General features: G+C 38.0%; 1 protein-coding gene across 3 annotated transcripts in view; it reads right to left on the minus strand.

Moving 5' to 3' along the window:
- EXOC6B (exocyst complex component 6B) overlaps positions 1-24,314 on the minus strand; it is a 603,818-nt gene that overhangs the window by 56,190 nt on the left and 523,314 nt on the right. For 2 of the 3 annotated variants that reach the window (XM_079111444.1, XM_079111441.1), the window contains one exon: positions 18,512-18,556. The exons of the other annotated variant lie outside the window; for it this stretch is intronic. In XM_079111444.1, the coding sequence (XP_078967570.1) occupies positions 18,512-18,556 (45 nt within the window). The remainder of the gene's footprint in view (positions 1-18,511; positions 18,557-24,314) is intronic. 3 annotated transcript variants of the gene reach the window in all.

A 24,314-nucleotide genomic window follows, 5' to 3' on the forward strand; every position in this document is an offset into this window, starting at 1 on the left:
TCCAGGCTGACACAGCCATACGAAAGTGCTTAACAGATGGCGGTTCACGACAGAGCTTAAAGCACCTAACAAACGCTGTATTAATCATTCTGGTCATCCCTAAGAAGAAAGGATTCCCGTTCACATTTTATGGAAACAAAAACCTGACACTAGAAGAGTTAATTTACTTCCATCAGATTCTTGAACTGAACCAAAATGGACTGCAAATGTTCCTCTCTTGACTAGACCAGGCGGCCTCTTGGATAATCAAAGTATATAACCCTTCAGCAACACTGGTTGCTTCCCAGTATAGCTGGTATTGATTTACGGTTGCGGGCAGAGGCAGATGGAGAGTAGGGCTGTAACATTAGGCTACTAAGACACCAGAGGAGAGCAAACGGTTTGAAATATTCTGAATCCTGATTTTCTCTGATTTTGGGAAATGACCTTCTGGATATACTTCTCAGAGGGTGAAGGGAAGTAAAAATCATAACCTATCTTGAATTCAGACTTCCAGAATCACTAAATATTTGCTTTTCCAAATACAATGTTACTTTCTACACAACTTCCTGCAAGGTATCTACCAATAAATTCAAATATTTTTAGGTTTTGCAGAATCCCCTGGAAATTTCATACTAGCACCATCCCGGTCTTTGAATTGTTTTGACATGTTTGGGCCATGATGACTCAATCAATTAGCAATGCTATTCCACAGGCAGAGTGGCTGGGATTTCTGTGACTCAGCAGAAGGATCTTGAAAGACATGGTTATTTTCCTGGCAACTTATGCCTTAACTGTCATCTAGCCAGATCTAGTGCAAACAGATAATAGTGGGATAAATAAAGAGGGACATCGAAATTCTGGGGGCCCAATGCAGTCTCAATTGCTCCTACACGGTCTCAGGTGATCCCAATGCTCCTTGGTGAAGTCTGCACTATGGGTGAGTATGATCACCATCAACACCAGATCACTAGTCTCATATTTAATTAGAGCAGAGCAGTCGTCAGGTTCTGTCCTCTGGAATGATTATCTACTTGCTAGGTAGAAAGATGACACAGCTACAAACACTATGCTTTGTCAAGGCTCTGAGACATCAAGAAGGAAAGACAGGCTTGGAAAAGAAAAAGGCAGAGAGGTCCATTTAAAATAGAAAGAGTGAAAGTTCCAGTATTAGGTAGAAGTTTATGAATGAACTACATAAATATTTAAGGAGCATATATGAAGTAATAGGTGTTATGTAAGGGAGAGGGAATGAAAAGTTCAATATACCACTAAAGACTAAAGTGGGAATTGGTTCAAGGTACAAAGTGTGTGTGCTGTGTGCCAGGTATCTGTATTTGTAATTGTAATTGGGATGTCACCTGCCACATCCTTTACTTCTGATCATCTGATCACTGATATGTGTGTGTGTGTGTATATATATATATATATATATATAAAATTTTAATATATACACATATATATAAAATTTAATTTTTTTTATTTTTTATTTTTTTTGTACTGGGGATTGAACCCAGGGATGCTTTACCACTGAGCTGCCTCCCCAACCTTTTAATTTCTTATTTAGAGACAGGGTCTCTCTGAGTCGCTTAGGGTCTTGCTATGTTGCTGGGGTTGACCTTGAACTTATAATCCTCCTGTCTCAGCCTCCTGAGTCACTGAGGTTAAAGGCATGTGCCATCATGCCCAGACCAATCACTGATTTTAATCATTGGCTAAATATACTTTTCTCTCTGAGAATGTAAAATTGAAAAATACACATATGAATTTCAAATCACATATGAATTTCAAATCAGTTTTGATAGAGAAGGAGGGCAAATACTTTAAGGAACAAAGATTCAGCAAAATTTATCCAAGAAAAAACATGGAAAGAAACCAACTCAGATAATAAACAAGAAAAAGGACCATGAATGAAGTAAAGCCTCTCCCTTGCTGACAGTGGAAAGCAAGCTTGATGGTAAAAAATAATTTAAATGTATTCCAGAGTCAACTCTGTCCTTCTTACCCTTGGCCCCTGCCTGACCTCTGAATCTCTGTGTAATTGCCAGTTTGTGTCGGACTTCACATACTATGACTTTTTGATTTCTGCTCTGTATAATATATTTCTATAGCATTTGACACTGTGGCAACAGCGGCTGTAAACTGAGTGCTCCTTGGAGGCTGCTGACTTGAAGTGTGGGTGGAGAAGAGGCAGGAGGGAGCCAAGACTGGGAAAGAAAGAAGGAAACAAAATTTGTCTCACTTTTGGACTTGGGAAGCATTTGCATTTAAAAAAAACTTAGTTAGGATATAATCTAGAACCATATAATTCACCATTCAATGTCTAGAACTCTTTGATGCTCACAGAATCTTGCAACTGGTACCACAATCACTTGAGAATATTTTCATCACCCCAAAATGAAGTTATGTACTCATCCTGGGTCATCCCTTATTCATCCCTCTCGTGGCTGCTGGAAGCCACTACTTTGTCTTCATAGATCTGCCTACACTGGACATTTATGTAAATAGAGTCACACAAAATATAGTCTTATGGGTTGGCTCCTTTTGCTGAATGTGCTGTTTTTAAGGTTCATCCATGTCATAGCATGTAGCAGCACTTCATTCCTTTTTGTTGCTCAATAATATTCCATTGTGTGGATTTATTCTTTATCCATTCATCAGTTCAAGAAAATTTGGGGTGTTTCCATTTTGACTATTATGAATAAAGTTCCTATGAACATTCATTGCACAAGTTTTCACCTGGAAAAATGCTTTCATTACTCTTGGGTACACACCTAGAAGTGGAATTGCTGCATCACATGGTAACTCCACATTTAATTTTTTTGAGAAACTGCCAGACTGTTTTCCAAAGTGGCGTCATTATTATACATTTGCCCCAGAAATATATGAGAGTTTCAACTTCTCCAGATAGTTGCTGTTACTTGTCTTTTTGGTTATAGCCATCCTGATGAACATGTAATACCATTTCTTATAGTTTTTATTTAAAAGAAAAAACTACTTCCTAGAAGATAACAGGTAACCCTGGGTTTGGCAATGACTTTTCAGAGACAATACCAAAGGCACAACTGATAAGCTGGACTTCATTAAAATGAAAAACTTCTGCTCTTTGAAAGACACTGTCAAGAGAATGAAAAGACAAACCACAGACTGGGAGAAAATATTTGCAAAGCACATAGCTTATAAAGGATTTGTTTACAAATGTACAAAGAATTCCTGAAACTCAACAATCAGAAAGCAATCTAATTAGAAAATGGAAAAAAGATCGGAACAGACACCTCACCAAGAAGATATACAGATGTCAAACAAGCATAAGAAAAAGCATTTAAAATCACTGCGTGCCATCAGGGAATTGCAAATTTAAAAATAATGAAACCCTGTTACACACATATTATAATGGCTAAAACCCCAAAACACTGATACACTGAAAATGTCGTTGAGGATATGGAACAGTAGGAACTCTTGCTCACTGATGGTAGGACTGCAAAACACAATGGCCGCTTAGAGGGTAGTTTGTTTGTGTCTTACAAAACTAAAGATAAAACATATTTTTAGCATATGATCCAGCAATTGGTATTTATTTGAATAAGTTGAAAATTTATCTAACCGAAAACCTGCACAAGTTTATTCCAGCTTTATTCATAACTGAAAGCAACAATATGTCTTTGAATGGGTGAATGGATAAAAAAACTGTGATAGATTCATACAAGGGAAGATTATTCAATGACACAAAAGAAATGAGCTATCAAGCCACAAAAAGACATGGAACAACTTTAAAATGATACTGCTAAGTAAAAAATGCTAATCTGGAAAGGATATGTGCTGTATGATTTCAAATATATGACAGTTCAAAAAGGGAAAATTTATGAAGTCAGTTAAAAAGATCAATATTTGCCAGGGGCAAAAGGTTGGGGTGGTAAGCTAGGAAGGGAAGAACAGGAGGAGCCCAGATTTTTATGGCTGTGAATCTATCTGTATGACACATAGTGGTCTATACATGTTATTACACATTTGTCAAAACTCACAGAATGTACAATACAAAAAGAAAATCCTAATGTAAACAACAATTGTATCAATATTCATTCATCAATTTTAACAAATGGACCATACTAATATAAGATGTACCCAAGACAGGAGGCTGTGGCAGGGGGATCAAGTCTGTGGAAACTCTGTACTTTCTGATCAGTTTTTCTGTAAGTCTAAAACTGCTCTAAAAAAAATATTATACTAATTTTTAAAAATGTGAAATATTTGTATTTTATATTTACCACAGCTCTTTTTAATAATGAGATTTGAATAATCAAGGAACTACGCTCATACTCCTCTTAAAGTTTTTCTGAGACAACTGTCTGAGAAAAAACGCTGGGGATGCTGTCCTTATCACACAGATAAATTTGTTTGCTTAGTGCCTTTTAAAGAGTTTTAAATCTTCCTCTAGCTCTTCCAGGGTTTCCCAAGGATAATAAACTGCGATGATCTGATGCTGTGTCTCTGGCCTTCCCAGTTCTATCCAGATGTCAAAAGTTCTCCTTTTTAGATCTGCTATGAAATCAAGACACTTTTTGGCAGGCTGAAGTTCATGAAAGTGACTACTCATGTAAACTCCCAGCTCCTTTTCTACAGCTGCCTTGGAAAGAAAACTTGGGATATTGGCAAATTTATTAGACTATGATGATTGGCCCACAGCTGAGATTTTTTACAGAGAAGAGTGAGGCCGGTTGGCAGTTTTGATTTTTTTCAAAGTGAATACTTTGGGCCCTTTAGTGATTTGTTCTGATTTATCTGATGAGGAGGTTTGGAAGGCATATTAAGATGCTCTGAACTTGAACTTGGATCTTATTTGTAAGAATTTTGGAGAGTTAGAAAGGTCGTCGGCTTTCCTTTTATGGTGTAGATGGAGGATGACTGGAGAATGGAAGATAGACTAGCTGTCCCTGAAGAGCCTTTCTCCAAAGATTCTAGAATAATATATATAACCAAATCTCATAGTGATTCTGAGATGATGGTTATGCTGACCCATGGTCCTCTGATACTGTCTAGGTTCTAGTCTTTTGGAAACTCTTATTCACATTATCTCACTCCCTCTGCCAAAACATGAACTACTTGGAGAATAGAAAAGTGATAATGATAACGACTAAAAAATACATTTGAGTTTTTTCATTAATTCCATGTTCCATGAAGGTTATGTACCTATACTATACTGCAGGCCCTTTAATCTTGGATTTGTGCTCTATTTACCAACTAGATAGAAGGTCTTTGAAGATAAGATATAGGTTCTAAAAGTCATCATTTCATCATAAGCAGCACTTAGTAGAGAAACTTATAAATAACAGTTTTATCTGGGTTTATAAAACTTTCAAGTCTTTGTAGGCAGAGGCATTTTAGCTTAAATTTACCCTAATTTTTATCATGTGCCATATGTAGTATAGGTTCATTTGAAGACTGTTACCTGAAGTTTATCTGCTTTCTGAATATCCAGTCTTCCATCAAAACATTGAGCTGTGACTGTTCACTTTGAGAACACAAAAGTCCATTTTCAACTGTAATTACCTTTAATAGACCTCTCTTGATCATTGCTTTATCTCTTGTGACCAACACAGTAAATGCTCGATAAATATTTGTAGAATAAATTTAAAATTATGCATCAATTGAATTGGTATCAATACTGCCTACTATCAAAAGGGACAAAAGAGAGATATATACAAAATAAGATAAAATAGAAAAAAGAGTAAAAGTCAATAAAACAAAGAAAAAAAATAGTAGAGAAAGAAAGATGAACCAGAAATGTGGCTTTACTGGATTCCTGGTAGTCAAACAAAAGGAGAAATACAGGACATTTCTAGTTTCAATAAAATTCATCTTAAGAGGCAAATATTTTCCTGGTACTGAATTCTAGGAGAGGTCTTTTTTTCATATAGATTTTTTCTTATATGTGGGATGGTTCACACACACACACACACACACACACACACACACACACACACACAAGCAGGGTTTTTATCTTTAACTCTATAAAAGATCTGTAACGTTTCTTCCAAAAAGATATTTCTAATAGCAGCATTTACCAAAGTCAGATGCAGTAGTTTATTTTTCCCATAAAGCTTATCACTACCTGATAATTCATTGTTTATACAGTCATTTGTTTCTCGTCTGATTCCTTCAGCTTTAAACTGACCGTGGACCCCGTCTGTCTTGTTCAATATCATATCCCCACCTCACAAAAAAGGGAGGGTGTGCAATAAATGCTTGTGGAATAACAATTTAAGTGGGTCAAATGTTAAGGGAAAACCATTAGTCAGTGGTTTTTACTTGCTTCTTATGATCATTCCTAGTTTATGACAATAAAGTATATCAAAGGAATGGGGGAGTATCTTCTATGGGAGACATTCACCTCACTAACAGCTAGATGAACTGCAAGAATATGCAATGTTTATTGAATATTGGTAGCTTCATATGATTAAATCTGATATAACAGCTTTATTTAGGTTAAAGGTCATAGGTGTGTAAACTCAATCTTAATTTAGATTATTTAGAATTGTCTGTTAGAATGGAAGCTTCCTGAAAGCAGTGAGCTGGCCTATTTGTTTCCTGTCAACTCCTTAGCATCTGGATGTTTTACTCGGTAACTTGGGTTATCTCAAGGAAATCTTTCATTCAGAAAGTAACACAAAGTTTGGAAACCATAGTACAGGGACGTGTGATCAAGTTTCAGACATTTTAATAATTTTAGAAATGAAGACAATTTCCAGATTCTTGAGTGTGGCACCAATCAAAGTCACAATGTGTTGCCCAGTTATAGCCTGTATTATATTATACCAAACTGGTCAGTACCTTTCTGATCCTGACGACATTGTCTAGACATGAGTGTGCTTGGCAAAAGTTTACAGAAAAGCTTGCAGAAATCTGTGAGCTGATAAAGTTACTTGGTTTGAAATCTATTATGACTTTTTGAAAATTTATGGCTCTTTTTCCTCTTATCAATAGTTAAAAACTCAATTTCCATTTGTTTCCTAAAAATGAAGGAAGCCCACAGGTCTTCATCATTTCTCTCATTTACTTTCTATTTGATAGCGGCAATGTTTCCATAGCTGTCTCTTTAAAATGTCCTCTTCATTCCTACTTGGATTCTAAGCGTTTCATCGGGTTTCTAGGTGCCTATGTGCCCAAAGTGTATACTGGGATTTATGTTGAGGTAACACAACCTGTTTTCCATCAGACTCTAGTAATCTAGAAAAGTAATTAATTTAAGTGCCTCATCTGGAAGGAATGGGTATGGTGATGACACACCTGCTGTCACCACGTATTGGCTGGGTTAGTGCCCTAGTCAGAATAGGTATGAACCAAACCCATTCCTGCTGAAACCGGGAGGCAAGCACATAAGATACACATATGGGTTTGCATTTTAATTTTAATTTTTCTAAGTAAGAAAAATGACATGGGTGAAGTTTGAAACCATAACCTCAGTAGCACTTGAGACATCTAGTTCTCAGGCAAATATACATTTGCCTCTGTTTTGATTTTTCCTCAAGAGAAAAACATAAATTTATTGATGACTGGGTAGAATGATACATAGTGGCAGACATTTCACCTTGTTTATATAAATGTAATTAAATAAAATTGTGCAGTTTTCAAGAATAACCATTATAACTGTGGCTCCTGTGCTCACCTTCCCTTTCCTGCGCCCCAACATTACTCAGGAGTTACCAAACTGGGAGATGATATAATGTGTATGTGTAATGGGAATGATCTGGTAGAAGGAAAAGTCGATGTTTCTAGGGAGAAAGAGGAGATAATTGCAGGAACAAAGCCCTTGAGAAGACAGAAAGGAGTAGAATTAACTGCATCCATGATACCCTAGAAACATCGACTTTTCCTTCTACCAGATCATTCCCATTACACATACACATTATATCATCTCCCAGTTTGGTAACTCCTGAGTAATGTTGGGGCGCAGGAAAGGGAAGGTGAGCACAGGAGCCACAGTTATAATGGTTATTCTTGAAAACTGCACAATTTTATTTAATTACATTTATATAAACAAGGTGAAATGTCTGCCACTATTGTCTATATAAGCATTCCTTCTTGCTTGGTGTGTGTGTGTGTGTGTGTGTGTGTGTGTGTGTGTGTGTGTGTGTGTGTGTTTGGCAGGACTTATGGGATATACATCCCTATTCTCTGCTATTATATCATAAGAGTGATATACTACTCCAATAAACCCTACTCTGAAAAAAAAGAAAACATTGGGAGGTGATAAAATGTAAAGAGTAAAGGCTTCCATTTTGTTGTCTGACAGATTTCAAATCAAGGTTGTGTCATATATTTGATCTTATTTGGGGAAAAGTTTTGAGATGAGCCTGGGATATCTGGGCAGATCCTACATTCAATGAACAGTATCCTTATAAGAGCCAGAGGAGAAGACATGAGGAGGAGAGAGAGGCAGAGACTGGAGTTAGGCAGGTCACAGCCAAGGAACCCTTGGAACCACTAGAAGCTGGAAAAGGCAAACCTTCAGGGGGAGCATGGTTCTGTCAACACCTCGATTTCAGATTTCCGGTCTCCAGAGTTATGACAGAATCAATTTCTGTTGTTTTAAGCCATGAAGTTTATGGCAATTTTGTTACAATAGCCCCGAGAAACTAATACAGATTTTGGTACTTGGAAGATGACTGCTGTTCTGATAAATACCTAAAAATGTAGATGTGGCTGTGAAATCAGGTAATAGGAAGAGGTTGGAAAAATTGAGGTAAATGATGGAAAAAGTTCAAATTGTCTTGAAGAAACTATAGAAATATAATTTGTATAGACTGTGGAAATATAAATGTTCAAGGCAATTCTAAGGAAGGCTTATATATAAGTAAAGGGTATCACTTTAGAAAATGTGTATATTCAATAGCTAAGCTATGGAGACAAACGAGGTGTCCTTTAACAGATGAATGGATAAATAAAATGTGATATACATACAAAATGGAGTATCACTCAGCCATAAAGAAGAAGGACTTATGACATTTGCTGGTAAATGAATGGAACTAGAGACTATCATGCTAAGTGAAATAAGCCAGTCCCAAGAAGTCAATGGTTGAATGTTTTCTCTGGTATGCAGAAGCTAATCCAAAATAAGAAGGAGGGAGATTAAAAAAAAGAATAGAAGAAAGAACAATGGAGTAGACAAAGGGAAAAGAAGGGAAGTTGGGATGGGATGGCAAAAGACAGTGGAGTGAATCTACCCTAATTTTCCTATGTACTTACATGAATATGCCACAGTGAATCTCACCATCATGTACAGCCACAAGTCACTATTTTTTCTGTTTTTTTATTGTTTGTTCTATTTAGTTATACATAACAGCAGAATTAATTTTGATCTGTTATACACAAATGGGGTACAACCTTTCATTTCTCTGGTTGTACATGATGTAGAGTCACACTATTTGTGTAATCATACATGTATCTAGTGTAATGATGTTTGTCTCATTCTACCATCTTTCCTTCCTTCTGCTCCGTCCCCTCCCCTCATTTCCCTTTACACATCCAATGTTCCTCCATTCTTTCCTTATCCTCCTTCTCCCTTCCCCCATTAGGTATTAGCATCCACTTATCAGAGAAAATATTCAGCCTTTTGTTTGTTGGGATTGGTTTATTTCACTTAGCATGATATTCTCCAGCTTCATCCATTTACCTGCAAATGCCATAATTTTATTCTTCTTTATGGCTGAGTAATATTCCATTGTATATACATACCACAGTTTCTTTATCCATTCATCTATTGAAGGGCATCTAGGTTGGTTCCACAGTCTAGCTATTGTAAATTGAGCTGCTATGAACATTGATGTGGCTGCATCACTATAGTATGCTGATTTTAATTCCTTTGGGTGTAAACCAAGGAGTGGGATAGTTGGGTCAAATGGTGGGTCCATTCCAAGTTTTCTGAGGAATCCCCATACTGCAAAAGCCACTAATTAAAAAAAAATAACTCTAATAGCAGAAAGATGAGTAGAGTAGAAGGAAGGAAGGAAGGAAACAGGGAGAGGGAGCAAGGAAGGGAAAGAAAAGTACTGGGGATTGTTTTAGAACAAATTAAATACCATGCTTTTATAATTATGTCAAAATGAATCCTATTGTCATGTATAACTCAAAATAACCCATTAAAAAAAAAAAAAAAAAGAAAATGTGTGTATTGTCCTGACAGAATGGCTGGTAGAAATATGAACATTAAAGGTGCTTTTGCTGAGGTCTCAGAAGAAATGAGGAACGTATTCTTGGAAACTGAGAGAAAGGTGATCCTTGCTATATTGTGGCAGAAAGCTTGGCTGGAAGAACTTGCAAGCAATGAATCTGCACATTTAGCTGAGGAGAGTTCCAGGCAAAACATTGGAAGTGCAGCTGGATTCCTCATTTCTTATAGTAAAATGTGAGAGAAAAGAGAGAAGTTGATGAAGGAATCAGCACTTGATGATTTTGGAGATTTTGGATGCCAAAGTTAAGAAATTAACTGGTATAACAAAGTATGCTCAAGAGATAAAGTCAAGGATGTGGTTGGACAAACTTGGTTTGGAGATTTAGTATGTGACTCACTGATCCACTCAACCTTCTCAGCAGAAGCCAGGAATAACCATGGGGTATCCAAAATCGATTTTTAGAGGGCCCTTTTGTCTCAGTGTGGATCCCTGTGACATATATGACACCTACAAGGTTTTAAATAATTGTGAATCAGAAACACTACCAGCTTGGACTGAAAGGGATAGAGATAGGTCAAAGAAAAGAAGGGTTGTTGGACTCTGAAAATTTTACAAGCAGAAAACAGGCTAATGGAACTACTTAACTGTAAATATATACCACTTTTCAAGAAAAGGAAAGGATGATTTCTACAGCAGAGCCATAGAAGCAGAAGCAGAGGCTGATGGAGCAGCCACAGGCATGGAGGGCAGAGTGATGGGTCCAGAGGGCAGGGCCAAGATTCTAGCCTGGAAACCTAATGGAGTTTGTCTTGCTGAATTCAAACTCCTTTGGAATTGGTAACCCCTTTATTTCCTCAATTTCTCCCTTTTGGAATGGAATTGTCCACCCTACCCTATTCCATCATTGTATTTTGAAAACAGGTAATTTGTTTTCTAGATTCATAGGTCCATAGAGAAGACTTTTGACCAGAATGAATCATACACAGTCTCACCATCTCTGATGATTTAGATGACAAAATTTGGGACTTTAGAGTAGGTGATGATACTTAGAAGCACTTAGATGATACTTTAGACATAGAGCTACTACTGTAATTCGGGGATGTTGGGAAAAGGTAAATATGTTGTGCACATGGGATAGATGTGAATTTTTGAGGACAAGAGGGGGAACTATAATAGGTTGAATGGTGATCCAAAAAAAAAAGATGTGTCTATGTTTTAAACTCTAGTAGCTGTGAATGTGACCTTATCTGGAAAAAAGATCTTTGCAGATGTAATTTAGTTAAGGATCTCAAAATGAGATTATTTTGCATAAACCAGATAGGCCCCAAAGCCAATGTCCTTATGAGAAACAGAAGAGAAAACATGGGGTAAAGAGATCATGTAAAGACAGAGGCAGAGACTGAAGTTACACAAGTCACAAGCCAAGGAACCCCTGGAGCCAAATGAAGCTGGAAGAGGCAAAGAAGAATTCTCCTTTAGAGACTGGTGGTTGGGGGAGGGGTCCACAGACCTGATATCTTGATTTTGATCCAGAACTGTTAGAAAACGATTTGTTGTTTTAACTCGTCACAGGGGTGATAATTTGTTATGGTGGCCATAGGAAACTAATAGGACAACTAAGATATTATCAAACTATTTTGAAGAGAAGGTAACTAACATTTAGAGATCTTCAGTGATTTCAGTTTAGAGAAAAAACATGAAATAGTTCGTCTCTGTAACTGTTCCTGCAGGCACTGCGTTGGGAACTTAGACTGGAGCTCTACCTCTGGCTTTAGCTGTGTGACTGTGGGCCGATCACAACTTCTCTGGACATCAGTTGCTACATCTGTAAAACTGTGCATAGGGATGGTGAGTGCAGATGAAGAGTCCAAAACTGGCTGATCACCTGAATCATGTGGGAAGTTTACTTAAACTCTCAGGTCCCAGCACCCTCCACACTGCTCCCAGCCCAACCTGCTAAATCAGAATCATTATGGCCCCCAAATCCATTTTTCAAATGCTCCCGAGTAATTTAATGAACCAGGTTTGGGAATTAGAGCGCTTGATGATTACCAAATTTTGTCTGGTGCCAAAGTTTATGCCCGAGATTACAGACCTATCCCATAGTTTTCAGCACTTAGGTATCTGCATGGTACTTTGCATATATCTATGAACATAAGGAGTCTGAAAATAGATGCGAGTGTCTGGAACCTATTTATTCCAGGTTCCAGGGGCATGGAATTTGGACTTAAAGTAACCCTTATTATGCTTTGTTATGCGTAAGCAGTCACTGTCCCTAGGCTGACTCCCTCCTACCCCATCTCCATGTACTAGAACTAAAATGACAGTACAGAGTATTTTCTCTCTACAGAGGAAAAGCACAGATGTGCCACAACCCAGGCCAGGGGAAACAGGTATTATTCAGGGTGTCTGTATATAAGCTAGTTCTGCTAACACGGATTTCCCACATCTGAGAATAATATTTGCAAAATCTTTTCCATCTTTCAAAAGTCACGTGGTTTAAAAAATAAATAAAACACATCTTCTTTCTTAGAAAAGGTCCAGTTGACTAAACAAGTTGTTTTGATTTTTAAAGCCAGGCATGGGTTATGTTCTTGGCTTTCAGTTAACCTTTTTCTTCCCTGAATTTAATCTATGACAATATTAGGACTGAATAAATTAATTTGTTTTGGAGCTCACATGTAATCAATAAAATTAGTTGCTCCTGACTAAAACCCAGTCTTAGCAGAATGAAAACCTACTATCGATCTCTGGTCATGGAGTCAAGATTGAAGGCGACATTCTGATGTTTACCATAAGCTGAATGCAGTGTGCTAACAAGACCTGTTAATGCAGGAAGCTTGAATTACATGTCTGTCAACTTCCTGAAGATCCCAACGGAGGCAGGATTTGTGAATTCTGCAGAATTAGGAGGAAGACTTAGATCAATGAAACACTGATGCCTCTCTATCTTGAGGAAGATCAAAGCAGGAGCTGTTTTTTCTGCTCACTCCAAACCACCCAATTTCCCAGGGCTGGGCCAGTCATCACAACGTACACAGTCACAGGATACGTGGGGTCGATGGGGAGGGGCCGCGTGGTCCCAGACAATCTTCTGGTTCCTACAACTCCAGTCTCTTTGAAGAGCTGTAGTTAAATGGGCACAGAAATGTCTCCATCAGGCAGCTGGGACTCTTCCCAGCAAGACACCCTCTGGGGACTCCCATTCCAAGAATTTTAGAAGGAGGATGTTCACTCACTGAATTTCACTTAAAGTAATTCAAAGTCAATTGCCTATATGTGACTAGATTCTTAGGCATTCTTTAAACCTAGATGGCCCAGAATTCTCCCAATTATTTCTTTTGAAATTCTTAGACTACTAAAACAAGGAAACTGTGCTGTCTTTGTGGAAAGTTAAGCATGAAAGGCACAGAGGCATCTTGCTCATTAGACTGTGAGCTCCTTAAGGACAGGCTGTATGTTTATCTTGATGTTCCCAACACTTGGACTACAGTTTGACACAGAGTAGGTGCCTAAGAACACCTGCTGAACAAGTGAATTAAAGAATAATTAATAATAATGATAATAAAAACTTCAATACATCCAGAGATGCCAATATTCCAGTAAGATTTTTTTTTTTAATACCAGGGATACCCAGGGTCACTTAACTACTGAGCCACATCCATAGCTCTTTTCTATATTTTATTTAGAGACAGGATTTTGTTGCGCTGAGTCAATTAGGGCCTAGGTAAATTGCTGAGGCTGACCTTGAACTTGTGATCCTCCTGCCTCAGCCTCCTGAGTCACTGGGATCACAGGCATGCACCACATTGCCTGGCTTCCACTAAAAATTTTAAGGGTGACTTTTCTTGTCATTGTGATTGTTATTGCTTCCCACCCAACCTGTTGACATTTTATGAAAAATTTCAAACATACAGAAAAGGTGAAACAATTCAACAGTGAGCATTCATACATAAGTACTTAAATTCTATAATTTACATTTTACTATATTTGTTTTATTATACACATACTCATCTATTATTCTTTTTTGATGTCTTTCAAAGTAAGTTGTGGAGAGTTTCATTGTGCACAACATTAACTGGTGTTCACTATCTGTTTAAGTTCTACTTTTTATTTTGGGGTAAAATTAACATCTAATGAAATGCATAAATCTGAAGTCTACAGTTTAGGCAAATTCCAACAAATGCGTACACTGTTGTAGCCCAAACTTCTCTTCAGACATGTGTTATTTCTATCACCCAGTACCAAACCCTCAGGGGCAACCTTTGTTTGGATTTTTCCCACCTGATTAATTATGTTTGATTCATGGATACTGTAGAAAGTCACTTAGTATAAAATGTAACATAAACAATAATACACAATGTGTTCTTTTTTGTGTAAGACTTCTTTCATTCAGTATAATATTCTGAGATGCATCCACACTGTTGCATTTATTTCTTTTTCACTGAAGAACAGTATTCCTTCATATGAATAGTCTATAGTGTGTTAATAAATTCTCCTATTAGTGGTCTCTTGGGATGTTTCGATTCTTTATAATTATGGGTACAGTTTCTATAGCATTCTTTTGTAAGTCTCTTTGAGGACATATGTTTTCATCTTGGATAAACACCCAGGATTGCTGGGTTATAAGGAAAGGGTATGTGTACTTTCATTAGAAACTCCTAATCCATTTTCCATAGTGGCTGTACCATTTTATTCTCCCACTGGCAATATATGAGTGCTCTGGTTGCTCTAATCAGCCCATTTTTGCCTGAACAATTTAGCTTCGGTTAGTGTCCCCCTAGTATGCAATTTTAGATTTTTGCTTTGAGAAATGGTAGCAGAGATTGTGCATCCTTTTGAAGTTTACATATAATGAAATCCAACTATAATAATAAAGCAGTCACTTTAACGAAACATTATAGAAAGTGGATATATGAAGGGAAATTGAACTGTATGGTACATGGTTAGGGAATGCTATGGTTCTGTTAAACTTCTGTCAATATCGCAAGGTAAAGTGAGGCTGATTAGGGTTTTATAAAAGATTGACAATTTGCTTTTTTAAAAAATTCGTGCTCTGGAGTGAGCCCATGGGGAAACAGAAGCCATATCTAGTTTTGATTATGTGAGGCAACAATTTTCAACAGAGGGTCACTAGCACAATCTCTGTGAAGTTGGAAGAGTCTGCTTTAAAAAATGTCACCACATGGATCAAGTTCAAAGATTCCCTTTCCCGCCCCATGGTCAATAATCTAGACAGAATTTCAAACACCCTGAAAGTGTAATGGAAAAGAATCTCATATACAACATAGGCTCCAGCAGATTTCAGCAAGAGGAACGGGGCAAGTAAAAAAGAGCCATGGAGATCATTTGATAAGAGAACAGAGAAGATCCTGGCAATTTCCTTGTAATAGCTGCAATTTCGGTAACTTAATCTTTGGGGGGATGGCGAAGTGAGGATATTCCCACATGCAAGAGCATATTCCAACAGCTTTCCTATTACAGAGACTGTCCAACAAAACTGAGATCTTATTTTCTACCTGGTGATAATCTACAGAATTTCTTTTCCTTAAATCACTGCTTAAAAATGTTACTAAATTTATCCAGTTTTAGAGACTACTGAAATTCTGCATGATTCTATATAAGTCTGCTGTACAACATCTGTGATATCATGAACCCTCCTCTGTCTATCCTTCAGAGAGATGAGAAGATGAATAGAGTTTATGTTGACAAGGACTATAAACTAAGCAGCTCCAAACACACTCCCCCAGGCTCCTAGAATACAAAGAAAAAGTAATCATTCCAAATGACCTCCAACTATTTAGAATTTCATACCATCAAGTCAGATGAACCAAAATTGCTACCACCTGTAAAGATTCAAAGAAATAGAAAAATCACTAAGAAGAAGAAGGAAAAAAAAAAAAAAATGGCAGCTGTGCTTGGTGGGAGGGAGAACAGGAAAAAAACAACATGGTTGGAGCACCCCCTCCAGGGAACTTACAATCATATCAGAGGCTGAGAAGTCCTGTAAGACTGAAAAGTAATAAAACAATATGCCTTATCTATTCTTCTCACACTTGGGATTTTAAGAAAAGTTTGTTCATCATTATCCATCTTTTTAAAAATCATAGAAGAGACTGGAGTTTGTCTACTCCCAAAATGGTGGACTTTTAGCTTTGGAAAGGATCTTAGAAATAAATCATTTAGCATAATTTGTTACCCATTAAACACCTCTTATAAATGAGCATCTGTTTTCTGCTTGTGTGCCTCTGGTCATAGGAAATGTAGGTTGCTCCGATTTTTGAGAGCTCCGGCTATTGTCAAGTTCTTCTCTTACATTGAGGCAATTCCCCTTCCCTAAACTTCCAATCACAGGTCCTAGTTAGCAACAGAGAGGCATATTCATAATTCTCTATAAATTAGACCTTTATATATTTGCACCTGGATATTATGAATCTCCCAAGTCCTCTCTTTTCTAAGAAACAGAGATCTTTTAACAATGTTTCCAGATCTCTTTCTAGTCTGGTAAACTTCTAACTGTAGTTTATCAGTATCCTCCTTAAAATGCAGCCATCCAAATGAAATGCAATGCCTTAGGCATAGGCTTATTATCATAGCTAACTGCCTCCAATTACAAATGATGAAAGACATGTCCAGAAAGGTTAGATTACTAGCTCACACTTACACAGGCAGGTAGCAGCAAAGATAGATGTGGCACATAGATCTCTTGATTCTCACTTCAGTATTCTTTCCCTATGTTACACTGAAAATAACCTGTTGGTTTGGAAAAATGAGAATATGTTTTTTGATATGGATAACAGAGTTTGGGGGATGACAAAAGGAATAAATAAAAAACAACAAGTCTTAGGATAAGGACTTCTTCTCCTAGGTTAGCTTAATTCCTTCAATTGGGTCCCCACTCCTGCCCAAAACGGAAAACAAGATATACCCCCAGGTAACCTCTCTGAGTAAAAGTCTTTCAGGATCTAGTAAAGCAGAGGATCAAAGCATATGAACAGCTGCTGGTCTTTGTTTAAGAGGTTTCCTGAACTTCCCGACTGAAATCCCAACACGTAATTATTTCAGCAACAGTATTCTCTAATAATAAAGTGCGAAACAATTAAATATTTGTCTGGGTTGTAGTGGCATGTGGTGAGGGAAGCCTTGGCTTATGAGCTATACTAATCTTTAATCAGAATTTTGAATATAAAATTGTGTAGCAAAGGTGCAAAATGAAGGGACATGTTAAAATTAAATTTGAGAACACTGGCAAAATAGCCTTCTGGTTGCGTATTGGTTGAGATTTGGCTTAGGTGCTTCCATTGTGTATCTTCCCTATCTCCTAAATGTTCTAAATTTATCCTTCAAAATACATATGGAATTAATTCAATATATGCTTACTGAAAATCAACAAGACAAAAGGCAGTGAGAATTGAAATTTATGAAAGAGAATAAGGTCTGCCTTAAAGGAACTCTAACTGATGTTAAAAAGAGAGCATGCAGACAATAAAAGCCACACTGATATTACAGAAGAATATTACATATATTACAGAATAATGGATGCACAGAATATAAACATATTTAAATTGAAGCTTTACTTTTGAAAGCAAAATACATAGTTTAGAATTGGAACTAAGTTACATTTAACCTTGGATTGACGATTTTAGGGAAGTCTCAACACAATCCAGGAATTCCTCTTCTGTCCAGGGACTAAACTTGCTCTGTGAAATGAACTGACTCCTAGAATGAGAATTAACTGGACATCGGCCTCTTGGAGCAGGTCAGAGACTGGATAGCAGCCAGTGTCAGACCTGGCCAGCCTGTCCCACTATAGTCAGCCATGTGCTACTTTGACTCCAATGTACCTGACCTTTCCATGACTAAAGATGGGATGTTGGGAAAGGACTATGCTCCCTGGTCAAAACTGACACTCGGTCCTCATTTGGGAGGAACACTGCTATATTTGGAGTAGAATATAAAAAGAACACTGAGATAGGGCTGGGGCAAGCCACGTTGTCCTTTTCCTCCTGCCACTGGGTAGACTAGTAAGTAGAAAATTATTATGCTGGACACAAGCCAGTCTTGTCCCCAAAGCAATGGGTTTTACAAGCCAAAAAACAAATAGAAACCAAATCTAGGAATGCTGAATTCACTAAGAAATCCAAAAGAGAAATATCAATTGTCAATTCTTTCCCAAAAGGGTTGGAAGAGGAGGTTGAATAAAGCAATTCTATAAAATGCAATCCAAAAGCCCTCATTGTTTACTGCATGGTAAATCATAATGGCAGGAGTGGTCTTATCCTGTTACACTGGAAAATGAGCTAGAAGAAGATAAAGTCACAGCCACAGCCACTAAATAAAGTAAATAAATACTTTATACATACAGCAGAATGCCAGACAATGCACAGTCTCCCTGTTCTCAGCCACTCCTGCAAAAGAAAATTCTCTTTCAGGTTTTGCTTCAGGCATCACAGTAAAGCATTCTGACAGACAGTCGGGATGCTAGGAAGATCCTGAAAGCAGTTTGCTCAGAATACCACAGAGTTGGCGGATGTTTGAATTCTGGGCATGAGATATTTTATTTTCTTTTTCTGGATCAAGGAATGGGCCCATCCCTGAATGTATGAAGAAAGAATAATGTATCAACAAACAGCAAATGATAGATATACTCATCTGTCTTCCACCTATAAAGCAAAAGACTGTAATTTTGACTGTTCAATGGGAATGCTGTTACGGACAGTCCAGGAACCCAGACTCTCTCATTTCTATACCTCACATTGGCACTGTCCCCACCCTTCCTCTCTTACTGTAAACATAATCCTACAGTTTCACTTCCGTCATCTCACCAAATAAAAATCTCATGTGCGTCAAGACCAAACAGTTCAATAAGCCTGTTATTCTATTTCTAGGCATACTTTTAGGTTAAAAACTTCCAAGAAACTCATGTATGCAGAAGGAAACAAGCATAAGAATGTTCCATAAAGTGCTATTTATACCAATCACAAAATGGAAACAACTAAAATGTTCATCAATAGGACAAAAGCTAACAAAGTGCAGCTACTGACATAAAGGAAAAGCACACGACAGTTAAAAAGAACGAATGACCTCACATTATTGAAATGGATGGAAAAATCTTGAAAATAACATGGAATAAAAAATTGTTGCAGAATGATACATTGGGTGATGCACGTACATGAATTTGGCAAATGCACAAAGCAATGTTACATATTATTCATAGGTACTCATAGATAGCTTAAAAAGTTAATATAAAAATAAACTGAAAGGATAAATATCAAATTCATGGGTTTGCCTAGGAGACCTAGTGATCAAGCAAGGGATTGAACTGCCTGCCTATCCATCTATCTATTTATCTTTCGCTATATTACAATTTGTTGCTTCTTTTATTTATTTTTCTTTCTTCATATGTTTCTTCGTGTTAATCATATAGATTTTTAAATTGAAGTAAAACAAGCAGAAAATGTTAGTTTCCAAATATAAATGGTAGAGTGTAGTATTTGCTATTTTACTTAAATTTCTTTAAAAAAAATTAGGTCTCAGAGGGTTCACTTACTTGACCTCATTTATTTTCAGGTATGAAGAAAAACATTTATTGGTTGTAAGGAATTCTAAACATAAATAAAGTCTTAGCATTGTTTAACATTCCTGGAAATATTGGTTAAAGGCAGAGAATTCATGGCTATCTGGAAATCTGCTATTTCAGACCTGAGTCAGCCATTGACCGTGCTGTTCTAGGCAAGGTAACTGGAGAGAGGAGGTAGAACAGGAGCACAGGTATCTCTGGCATCAGAAGAACTGAGTTCAACCCCTTGTTCAGCTACTTAGTGTGACTTTGGCTAAACTGCCTAACTTCTTTGGGCTTCAGTTTTCTCATTTATAAAATGGAAATAATAATTGTCTCACAGGGCTTTGGATAATTACCTGTGATAATGCAAAAATACTCAGTTTTTGCCTATCACATAGTAAATATTCAAAGAACAGTAAGGGGCAAGTGAAAGGGAGGAAGATGCAATTATTGAGAGTTTTTTAAACCTGACCTTTAATTTGTTAACTCGACATATGTGAGGACTATGGCACATTATTCCTATCATGATAGTGGGGATGGGAACGTGTACACAGGAACAGAATGTAATGTGCCCCAGTCCCCCTGCAATTCCTCATCACTGTCTTAGTCTAGCAGAACTGAGGCCTAGGTATTTTAGGCTCAGAGAAACTGGAGAGGTAGCTAGCAGCAATGCTGAACCACTGTTCCTCCCAGAAGACAAGCTCCCACAATTTGCAGTAGTGTGAGACTTCCTATTGGCAGCAGTTAAAACCCCTGGGTGGGCAAAATTCTGGGGCACCAAAAGGTGATGGGGCAGGTAGAGATGAAATAAGAGGAGGCGGCAGGTCATTCTAAACAGCCTAGCAGCAGTATGAGTTGTCTAAGGGGACCCCCGTCCTGAATCAGAGAGCACGATCTCAAACAGAGGCCGAGAGGTTGTGTTACAGCAGCTGTCCACTCCAAATGTCACTTCTCTTTGGCACAGAGATAATGCTGTATTTCATCTTCCTCCAAATATCAACAAGAGCTCAGTAAAGACTAAAACTCTTCAGACAGATTAAACCAGAGACTTTCAAGAAACTTCTAGGGGAGTCAACCCATCCACCCACTCCCTGCCCCACCTTCCCATTTGCACTACTCAGAGCTCATTATAATACAGTTATACAGTTCAACTGAACTATATTCTGTTGAAAACAGAACAAAACTGATTTTATTAATTGTTGCTCCTCAGAATTTTCTATCAACTACTGAATTGTTCCAAAAGTATCAGTAACAGAGATCTATTTCCCCTAGTTATTTAATATTCTGCAATGACAATGATCCGAAAATAAGTAAGACTGACTTTCCTTTGTAGTCAGCCTCACCTAGATGCTTCCTTTCAAGACAAGAAGGTGGTGGAGAAATTTCTAAGTAAACTGAATGTTTCTTGCTGAAATTTAAACCTCTGCTCTCTTAATCTTCATTATGTATACTGAAGAACTGGAAGGAAGAGACCAGCAACTGGAACCATGTTTGTTAGCATCTCAAGTACAAAATTGCTCAAGCAATACTCTCTCCAGATTTGCCTTTCAGTCCAGAGACAAGATCTATCATTTCAGCAGCCAGGTGCTTTGACATGATTCCTATCATGTTGAGAAAATGAGGGAACAGATAGTGGGAGGGATTAAGTGGCATGACTGAGGCCATAAGTAAGGGTTTAAAAACTCTTCCCCCTTTGATTTTTGGGATATATTCCTTTCTGTACTGTACTGTACTGATCTGTATTCTCTCAAAAATTAAATTTAAAGTAGGTGGAGTTCACAGTGAACATTCGGACCACCTGGGAGTAATAGTTAAAATCCTGGCTTCCATTTTGCCTATCAGTGAGTCTGCCTCCCTTATGCAGTATCTCCTGAGGACAGCGCCTTCAAGGCTAGGTTGGCTTGGCAAGTGAGGAAGGCGTATGGAGGAAGGAGGGAGTGAGAGAAGGAGAAAGATTAAAGGAGGAAGGGAGGGAAGGAGGGATGAAAAAATGAAGGGAGAAGGATAAAAGGAGGGAGGGGAGAAAGACAGGGAAAGAGTCTCCTCTATCCTCCTTATTTTAGGGGGAAAAATTTATGTTGGTGCTAATATAATGGAAAGTGGCCCATGCACCTATAGGAAAAAGCTATATATTCATCTTGATAAATACCTTTAGGCTTTAGACATACACCAGAACATTATAATTTGAGATCAAAACTGCACCTGCAGTTTACAATGAACTATATTTTTGCCCTTGTCCACAAAAGTTGCTCTGTAGCAAAGCCAAGTCAAAACAATGCTTTAAAAAAAAAAAAAGACTGAAAGTTCCTGGCAATTTCTCTTCTATTTCACAAGCTGCCAAGGTCATCAAGAGGTGAGACTGAACTCTCCATTTAGCCTTTTTGCTTTTTCTTCCCCTTTCCCCTCCCGCCACTTACATATGAACATACTGATACGGTTTTATAGTCCCTACCTCAATAGCATTATCACCTGGATTTTTATCTGACCCGGGGTCAGGGGAAGCAGGAAAGGAGACTGGATGTGAGTCTGGGTGTGGCAAGGTCTTGCTGCCTTATCAGGGAGGTAAGAAAGTGAATCTACCTGGTATGCTTCTGGCTGTGAAGTACAGTGAGGTGAGCCAAGGTGCCAGGGGGTCAGTAGGAGTTCACCTTGGATAAGCGCCCAATGTTTGTGGGACTTAGCTCATCGACTTTTCTAATTTGCAAAGATGTATTTCCTGTTGGGTTTCTTCCTCCCTGTCATCTAGGCAAAAGAATCCAGTATGTAGCCTGTTTGGTGTGTACAGGAAACATCCCCTTCCTGAATTAAATCCAATTATGGTAATTCATTCAGAAAATCCTTGGGATCACTGGCACAAGTTAAACTGCACAGGGTGGAGGAGCTGGGTATTTAGCAAGGGGACCATCTGTCAAGGATACCTGGTGCTTTCCTCACCACTGCACTGACCCGTACCTGAACCTCCCCGACATCATCTCACACACTACTTAACCTTGGCTTGCCTTGTTTTCCTGTCCTATAAAATGGCAGTCTCTGCTATTTATTTCTAAATTGCCTCTGTTACCTGCTTAGAGAGCCCTGGAGAGTAGAACAACTAAGTCTCAGTGACAGGAAAAGAAACACAAGGTCAAATTTCAATAGTTGTGCTTCTGGATTTGGGGCCCAGCTTTGGCTGAGAGGGGGAGCCCCATGGCTGCCCTGAATAGGATGTCAGTGACATTGTTCTTTGATGCTCATTTTTGACAGGATCGGCTATTTCTTGGGTTCTACTGGAGAATGACCAAAAGTATAAACCAGGTGAAAGTCCTAATTCCCTCCTATTAAGGTCTTAGCCCAAAACACTGCAAAACATTAAGGAAAAGTGTTCATTTTCTGAACTCGCATTGGATTAAAGAGAAAGTAAAAGATGAGACTAAAGACTCTACTCTCTTAGTTTCCATCAAACTGCCCTTACATCTACCTGCTCTAATTTGAAATCTAGGTCTGGTCATCTACAACAGCAATAATCACTTCCACTCAAACTCAAAGGGTTTCTCAAATTGAGGTTCCCCACGGTCAAGACACTGTTCAAAGTACTCAATTCTCTGCTGAAATACACAGGGTGTGCACCAGGCCTCTCAGCAAGTAGTTCAAAAAACAGGACATATAGGAACATGAAATACTTTAATTTCTAATCATCTTTCTCACTGAAAATCATTTGGCTTTCTTTAAATTCCATTAAAAATGAGATTTCTTCTTTTGTTTGTTCATTCAATCAGCAAACCTTTATTGAATAGCTGTTGTGTGCCAAGAAAGAAGAGGATATAAAAACAGTAAGACAACCATATCTATCTTATTTCCCAGCTTAGTAGAAAATACAGGAAAATGAAGACAGTATGGGATGATATGCTGTGATGGTGCTTTATGTAAGGTGTTAAAGAGGTCGAGGGTCCAGACTACCTGGGAAAGTCAGGGAGAGGTTCCCAGGAGAGGGAACTTCTGATCTAAATTTTAAAAGTTGACTAAATGTTTGCTATGGGACAAAGATACTCTGAAAGGAGGAAATCTGCTATGTCACGTTTGGGGAAAAGCAACAAATTTGGTGAGGGTATACCTTGGGAATGGTAGGAAATGCAGCTGGAAAGGCAGGCAAGGCTGGGCCAGAGAAGGTACCTAACAGTCACTTGCATGCCAGTGTTCAGGACCTTTGATTTGTTGGGATATGTTCTTTCTGTACACTGGTCTTCATTCTCTCCAAAGTTTAAATTAGGTAGGCAAAGATGACAGAGAGCATTCTGACCACTGGAGAGTGACAGCTAAAATCCCAGCCTCTTGGATTTCTTGCTTTCATGGAGACCTATGGTGAATCTGCCAATATCAGGTAGGATCTCCTGAGAAGGGCACTTGGAGAGTTGGAGTTTGCTTTTCATATGAGGTGCTAAGAGTTGTAAGCAGAAGAATGATCAGATTTTACTTTAGGAAGGTCCCTTTGGCAATGGTGTAGAGAAAGGGTCTTCTATGAACAAGCGGTGGGTACACTGAGACAAACATGCAAAAAATGCTGATAAAGCTTCTAATAGGTGCTGATAATTAATGTGATAACCTATGTGAGCATTGTCATATATCTG

This window comes from Sciurus vulgaris, assembly GCF_902686455.1.
Source record: "Sciurus vulgaris genome assembly, chromosome: 14".
Classification (NCBI taxonomy): Eukaryota; Metazoa; Chordata; class Mammalia; order Rodentia; family Sciuridae; genus Sciurus; species Sciurus vulgaris.